Consider the following 6,993-nt stretch of genomic DNA (forward strand, 5'->3'; position numbering starts at 1 on the left):
AAAAAAGAACGTTTTCCAGTCAGGTCTCTGCACTTGTCAGTGCTGCAGCCTGGTGGCCTCAGCAAATGTACAAGGACTCCTTCACGTGCAGTGGACTGTCAGCTCTGCAGCCGTGTTCCAGCAGAGCCACCAAAAGTAATTTGGCTCCTTAGAGAGGCAATTTGTGACAGATGTACCTTGAGCCTATGAAAAACTGAGTGTAATATTCTAAAAACTATTTCAGTAACAGCATTTCAAACTAAGTCATTTTATGAAAATATTAAATGGCCAGATTGATCTCATCCTCAATCTGTATTTCAGGTTACAGACAGATTTTTATAGTCTGAAAGACATAAACATGTTTAGAAGATTCAGATTTAATTTAAATAAAACTAAGAGTCAGAATTTATTTAAAGCAAGGTTGCTATCCTAACATCTTAAAATATTTTGAACGGCTAGCAGTAAGTAAAGCTGTATGTTTGTTTTATGATCTAACAATCAAATAGTAGAAAGATGCATTAAGAGAAGCAAGGCACAAGTTACATATAAGGTACACCTTAAATTTTCAGTAATTTTAATATAAGTTAGCACAATACAATATTGCCATTAAAAGTGTAAAAGGTAAAAGATAACTTCATAATGGGGTTGGTGACAGATTCATCCTAATGGAAAGTCTTCCACAGGCAGCACATTTTCTATTAAACTGAGTTTTATCACTGTGGTTGATGGAAGAGGATGAGGGTTTGGGTTTGCAGACAACCACAATGAGTGCAAAACCCACAGCCAGGGTGTGAGGCAGCCCAAAGTGATGCTGCCTGCATTTCAGCCTGATCCTTGGTGCAAAGTGTGTGAGAACAGCAGAGGGTCACCTACAGGGCATTGTACAGGAAGTGGGGATTTTCCTGACAAATGTTAGAAAATATATCCTCTTCATGACAACCCTAAAATTAACTAGTAAGTCAGCTACTATCTGGGGCCATGTAGCAATTCTGACTTTTTAAAACCATTCAAAATCGGGAAACTATGTCCACTGCTCAGGATAACTCCTGATGGCCAATTACATTAAGGGAACTTGGGTGCCTAAAAGCCTCCCATGCCAGCCCAGGGAAGAGAAGCTTTTCAGTAATATTCCAGAAGTGAATATTACCTTATTTATGCTAAGGCAGGAATTCAGCAAAAGTCCATGCTGAATGTCATAAAGCAAGAGCACAATGCTCTAAGCAGCACTATGATTAAATAGTGAAAAATCTGAGAGCTACCAGAAAAATACCTGCAGATAGCAGCAGTGCAGAAGGGGAAGGAGAAACTGTATTTTGTTAATGAATAAAAATGTATTTTGCTAATGAGTTTGTGTTTTGGATCTGCACAACTGATGGCACGTCAACCATGGCACAGATGAGTGCTTGGTATCCCACCCCCACCCCTTTTTTTTGAGTCCCCCCAGTCAGGCTGAACAGCCACCTGTACATTTAAGTAAGAGGACAGAATGCCCCACATAAGCCTTCATCCTGCTGTGCTGAAGATTCCATTAGCTGGACTCCCTGCTTCTCTGTGCTCTTATCCCAAAGACTTGGTGTCTGCAGGATCTTTATGACTAACTCCTCAAAGGCATGTTGCACTCCTTCCTGTGTCTTGGCACTGGTCTCTGGAGGAAGGGGGGGAAAAAAAAATATTTTATCTTACTTGCAGGGAGTATATTCCACTTGGTAAAAATTTATTTTGGGACCACAGAGAAGATGGGAGTTTTTTAATGAGTGATTCTCCTCTCCATTCTCTCTTATGTTGAATAGGATAAACAGGAGTGCATCCCAGTCTGAAGCATCACATTTTTCCACATTAAAAAAACCCACAGTTCCCCATTTTCTCCATGATGGAGAAATAGAAATTGTTCTCACGTTGTGACAGTAAATCTAGAAAATAATTATTCCATAATGAAGCTGAGAAGCAAAGAATAGAGAGGGAATTATATGCTGTCCCCCTATGTGTTTCAGTTTCTCCTAGAAACCTTTTCAAGAAGCTTTCTCTGTTAGAAACTCAGTTTTCCCCCCATCTTTATATCTTCACATTGTACATTTTATTGTTGCTCTAAGAATACTGTCTTTTATGTAGTTGCAACAGAAACCTGGAAATGAAAGATCAGACAAGGTCCTTGCTGACATCAATAAGGAGAAAAATTCCAGTCTTCTGGGCTCTGAATTAAAAAACCCTGTTAGTTTCAAGAAAATATGAAATTCATGTCTGTACAGTACATGCAGTAAATCTGTTTCAGAGAAAAGTGCTTCTAGTTGGAGTCAATGCAGAGCATCTCTGCAAAAAGTTGAAACCTACATCCAAGCATATGAATTACAGCAAAAGGAACCCATATTAATTAGGCATTAAACATATTAACCCATCAACCTGAAATACAATTGCACATTCGTGCTTAGCAATACCAAAATGAACACATGAACACGGAGGTTTTTGTCCCAGAGGTGCATACCTATAAAAAGCAGTGAGTGTTTCCTAGCAAACTGGAGCCCTTCTTTTCTCTCTACTTCACGATCAGGCTGCAGAGACAAATGAAGAACATGACTGAAATAAGCTACACTTGCCACTTTTAACAAGTCCCCAGAAAAGCACCACTGCAGAAATGAGGTTTTGTTGAAAGGGAAGAATGTCTGTAAATATGTATTAATGAACTCAATTTTCCCACTCGATAGCTCACAGCCAGGCTGGCTGTTAGGGGGCCAAACTGAACAGCAGCAACATCAAACCACAGAATCACAGAATCTCCTGAGCTGGGAGGGACCCACCAGGATCAAACTCCAGCTCCTGGCCCTGCACACCACAGCCCCAAGAACCACACCATGTGCCAAATCAGCAGGAAATGAACGTGTTGCTATGTTCTGACTCAACTAGAAGCAAGATACATGCCAGAAAGGCACAGCAGTTAAGTCAAAAAGGCCTACCAAAGGTTCTGAAACTGAGCACACTTGGAAGGGGGCAGAGGAGAACCCAGTTCAGAGAGCCACACTGAAAGCCTCTTGTTGCAAGGCAAGAGAAAAGCACCTCACTGGTCAATAGGCATCTAAATGTGTCAGAACACCCTAGAAACAAACAGCAAGCAGTGCAGCTCACAGCCACATCACTGCACACTCTAGAGCTATCCAAAGAGCTAAGCTCCCCTTCCCCACCACGTGTCAAAACAGAGTCTGGTCAAAAAGAAAGCAGCTGCTGTGCTGCAGTTAACTTCAGGGTTAGACAGCAGTTTTTGGGCAGACCCTTGCACCATCTTAATGCAACATCATCAATTGCATCCCTCCAGGAAAGTTTCCATTAAAATCTTTCACAATATCTGCTTCTAAAATGGTAGAAGTGGAGCCTTCCCAACTAAGTTGCCCAGTATATTGCCTCCTCACACAACAGATGTGTTACTTACAGCAGTTGTCTCACATTGACACGCTCTGATGAGTAAATAATCCGGGGCAGAATGTAAAAGGATGCATTCCCAAACTGACCTTATCGGTTTTATTGCCAACCAACATCTTCACAGTGTTGCTGTTGTACATTTCCAGCTCATTCAGCCATCCCTGTAGTCCTGTGAAAGTGTCTTTCCTTGTAACATCATACACTGAGAACAGAGGAAAAGGAGCTTTACAGCTGTAGAGTCTTGGACAATGTTTACTTCATTGTGACAGAACTTAGTCCACACTTCCTAACTATAAAAACAAAACAGTACTAGAGAATTACAGAAAGAGGCATCAACCTCCTTCTTCCCAGAGCTGGAACACACTGGGCTGTGCTCACCCAAAGTCACTTGAGGATTACAGAACACAAGCAGCTCTGCGAGTGAAAATCAGACTTACCAAGAGAAATATTCTACCTGTTGGTAGTTCTGAATTGGGCCACATGGAATATTTTAAAACGGGTATTTTGTCACCTAATTTAATGTGTAAGTACATGCACACGCTGCTGCTAAAAACATGGACTGAGTTAAAAGCTACTTTTGGGCACTGGTAACTTGATAACTGTAGCTACATAAATCACTAAGGTTTAAAAATCATAGTCAGAAAGAGTATTTTGTACAGCAGGGTAAGGGTTTCACAAGCCCTGAAATTGAGAATCCCTTTGTTTTCTAATTGCTGTTGTCACACAGAAAGGGCCTAGCTATCCATTACCTGTGTACAAACCTCAAGTGTTACCATAATCACATCAAAAGTGTCTGGGGGGGAAAAAAAAAAGTGAAAACATCATGGGGAAAAGAACACAACACAACCCCTGATTAGCCTTATTACCAGAAAATAATCAAGGTAATAACTACAAAGCTAGTAATTCATCCACTCAACAGCTTGCAGCATGATACCTGTCTTTTTAATTTAAAATGTTTTGAAGCAGCAGTATTTCCTGCCAGTGGTTTTGCATACTCAGTATTTGAGCCAATGAGCAGTAATGTTGTAAAAACCATAATTATTTCTCTGCTGTTCTCAGACAACCTCCTTTTGTAAGAACATGCACATTTAGGAGAAATAAAGACCACGATTTCTGTAATCATGCTTTTCTTCCATTTACTTCGTACCTAAAACAACTCCTTGAGCTCCTCGGTAATAACTGGGAGTCAGAGTTCTAAAGCGCTCCTGTCCTGCTGTGTCCTAGAAAGGGAGGGGGAAAAAAATCCCAAACACACAACATCAAATACATTTAGAACAAAAAAAGGCATTTTAAACTAAACAAGATGAGCAAATTTAAAATTTTCGTGACCAGTAAGGATACATGAAACATTAAGCTACAAGAATGAGGAAAGCAGTCAAAAAACAGCAGCAGCAAATGGCTAAGGGTAGAAAAACACGGAGAGGACTTGACTGAAAGTAAAAAGGATAAGCAGACACCTGTAACATGAGTGAGACAATAGGAAAGTAAAAGGGACTCCAGAGAAATCCATAAAAGGCAAGCAGCCACACAGCTAGGTGTAAATGCAGCTGAACTGAAGGAGGTGAGGAGTAACTGATTTTCCAGTGACAGACTCTGCAGGAAAGGAGACAGAGAGGTTCTAAACATCTCCCGTTGCTCCTCTGCCACAAGGAAGACAAATCTAGTTAGACAGAACTACTTCAAGACTGCTACGAACCTAAACAGGTAAGAAATTTAAAATCAGTAGTTTCATTCAATTATTACTGCAGTATGTCTCACTTAAACTCATGAATAAGTAAGAATAAGCAAGGTACTAAGTACAATATAAAATTTAAAAAAAAACCCTCAAAACAATAAGGAGGCAACGAATCACACAAATATTTTTGAAAAAAATTTATTTCCTTTTATGTACAGTTTACAATTGATAAACTAACAGCTAGATTGTAATTTATTTATTCTTTGTTTAAAAAAAAAAAAGAAACTGAAATTGGGAATATACGTACCTAATTCAATTCATTGTTACTAAGGAGATTGTATTTAGGCCCAATTTCTTAATTAGTAATGGCATTTTCTTTCTCAAATACCTATGACCATACACATAAAATCTCTCCTTCCTAAGGCTCTTTCATTCCCCTCAGAAGAATTAAATATTTGTTTTATATTATAAATAACCCTGATCACACAGCTGCAATCTGATTTCAGTCCGCAGATGCTGAAAATACAGCATCAGGAAGTTCAGGACAAATGCTCGAGCTTCCCACTAAATCTGAATGAACCTTTAAAAAGTTCAAGAACAAGGGGTTCTCTGGGGTTTTTTGCATGCTTTTAACCAAAATAAAGCATCTGGTGTAGTACACACACAGAGTTGCTACACAGCCCCTACAGGCAATCATCCAGCTCATTACCCAGAGCAGCACCTTCCTGCGGTTTACTCGCCTGCCGTGCTTCTGGGTCCCACAGGCATGGAACGCCCGCCTCCCCCGCATGCTAACATCTTCAGAAGTGTAACACTTCACAGAGCCTTTGAGAAACAGCAGGACAGAGTAGTCAAAGCCTCTATGAAACTGAAGGAAGTCCCAAATGTTGACTAATGAAGCCTTTAGAGTGGGGGTTTTTTTTGCCTGCAACTACTGCTGTACGATCATGACAGACGCTCATTCCACACGCATTGCAGCCTAAGTACATAATCTCGACATGCAGAAGACTTCAGCAAAAACAGAGGAGGAGAAAGAAAGAGGGAGGGGGAAAAACCCACAAAAAGAAGCTCCTGAAGCTTGTACATCTCTCAAAACCCAACATATCCCCATCTGTCCGGACCAAGACCTACCCATACGGCCAGCTGTACTGCACGGCCCTCCACAACCATTTTCTTCACTTTAAAATCAACACCTAAGACGTAAGAAGGAGAGGCTCGTCAGCAGAACTGTCGAACGCCCGTTCTGGCCGCCGCCTCCTGCCGCCCTCCCGTCCGCACGATGCCGGCTCCCCTCGGGACCCCAACAAGAACAACCCCAGCCCGCGGGCGGACCCCGGGCTCACCGACGGTGGGTTTCAGACGCGGCTCAAAGGCGCCGTCCGTGAACCTCCGCAGGAGGCTGTGGGGAGAGAAACCGCGGGCTCAGCCCGGGAGCGCTCGGGGCCCCCCGTGCGGGCCGCGGCAGCACCTGGACTTCCCCACAGCGCTGTCTCCGACCAGCAGCAGCTTCAGGGTGAGGCCTGCAGGCTCCATCGCCGCACTGCACCGGGCCGGCAGCCGTGTCGGGGCAGCCCCCGCCAGCACTGCACGCCCGGAGCGAGCCGCTCGCTCCTCTCGGCGATCCGGCCCCGGCAGCTGACGCGGCCCCGCCTATGAGGCGGCGGCCGGGGCCGGGCGGGGCGGGAGCGGGCCAGGCTGGAGCCGCAGCGCCGAGGGGCTTCTGGCTGGCGGCGGAGGCTCGGCCATGGCCGATTACCAGATTTCGGTGGAGGAGCTGAACGACCTCTTGGCTAATGGGAGCGGCTGCTACAGCCTGCCCAGCGCGCACAGCAACGAGGTGGTGCCGCGCATCCACGTGGGGAACGCGTGAGTGCGCCCGAGCGGGGCCCGGGCAGGGGCGCGGAGCAGGCCCGGGCCGGGCGCGGTGTCCG

At 43.9% G+C, this 6,993-nt stretch overlaps 2 protein-coding genes across 3 annotated transcripts in view; one reads left to right on the forward strand and one right to left on the reverse strand.

Moving 5' to 3' along the window:
• Positions 1 to 525: 525 nt before the first annotated feature.
• On the reverse strand, positions 526 to 6,705 carry LOC121664480 (ras-related protein Rab-18-B-like). Its single transcript, XM_042027785.1, has 7 exons — positions 6,531 to 6,705; positions 6,406 to 6,461; positions 6,194 to 6,255; positions 4,535 to 4,607; positions 3,477 to 3,589; positions 2,459 to 2,525; positions 526 to 1,624 (listed from the first exon to the last, which is right to left on the reverse strand). The coding sequence occupies exons 1-7, from the start codon at positions 6,593 to 6,595 to the stop codon at positions 1,449 to 1,451; spliced, it is 612 nt and encodes a 203-aa protein (XP_041883719.1). The 5' UTR covers positions 6,596 to 6,705; the 3' UTR covers positions 526 to 1,448.
• Positions 6,706 to 6,718: 13 nt separating this feature from the next.
• DUSP3 (dual specificity phosphatase 3) overlaps positions 6,719 to 6,993 on the forward strand; it is a 10,815-nt gene continuing 10,540 nt past the window's right edge. The window contains exon 1 of one of the 2 annotated variants that reach the window (XM_042027787.1): positions 6,719 to 6,928. In XM_042027787.1, the coding sequence (XP_041883721.1) occupies positions 6,807 to 6,928 (122 nt within the window). In that variant the 5' untranslated portion in view covers positions 6,719 to 6,806. The remainder of the gene's footprint in view (positions 6,929 to 6,993) is intronic. The other variant, XM_042027788.1, reaches the window with a different exon arrangement.

Source organism: Corvus kubaryi, unplaced genomic scaffold, assembly GCF_017639235.1.
Source record: "Corvus kubaryi isolate FWS band 111438036 unplaced genomic scaffold, C.kubaryi_AGA036_p1.0 37301, whole genome shotgun sequence".
Taxonomy (NCBI): Eukaryota; Metazoa; Chordata; class Aves; order Passeriformes; family Corvidae; genus Corvus; species Corvus kubaryi.

Excerpts from the sequence above, each read along its gene's own strand:
- LOC121664480 (XM_042027785.1), bottom strand. The coding sequence starts at position 6,595 with ATGGAGCCTGCAGGCCTCACCCTGAAGCTGCTGCTGGTCGGAGACAGC. Across the intron at positions 6,462-6,530 it reads AGCGCTGTGGGGAAGTCCAG|CCTCCTGCGGAGGTTCACGG; the intron begins GTGCTGCCGCGG and ends CTCTCCCCACAG. Across the intron at positions 6,256-6,405 it reads GCGTCTGAAACCCACCGTCG|GTGTTGATTTTAAAGTGAAG; the intron begins GTGAGCCCGGGG and ends CTTACGTCTTAG.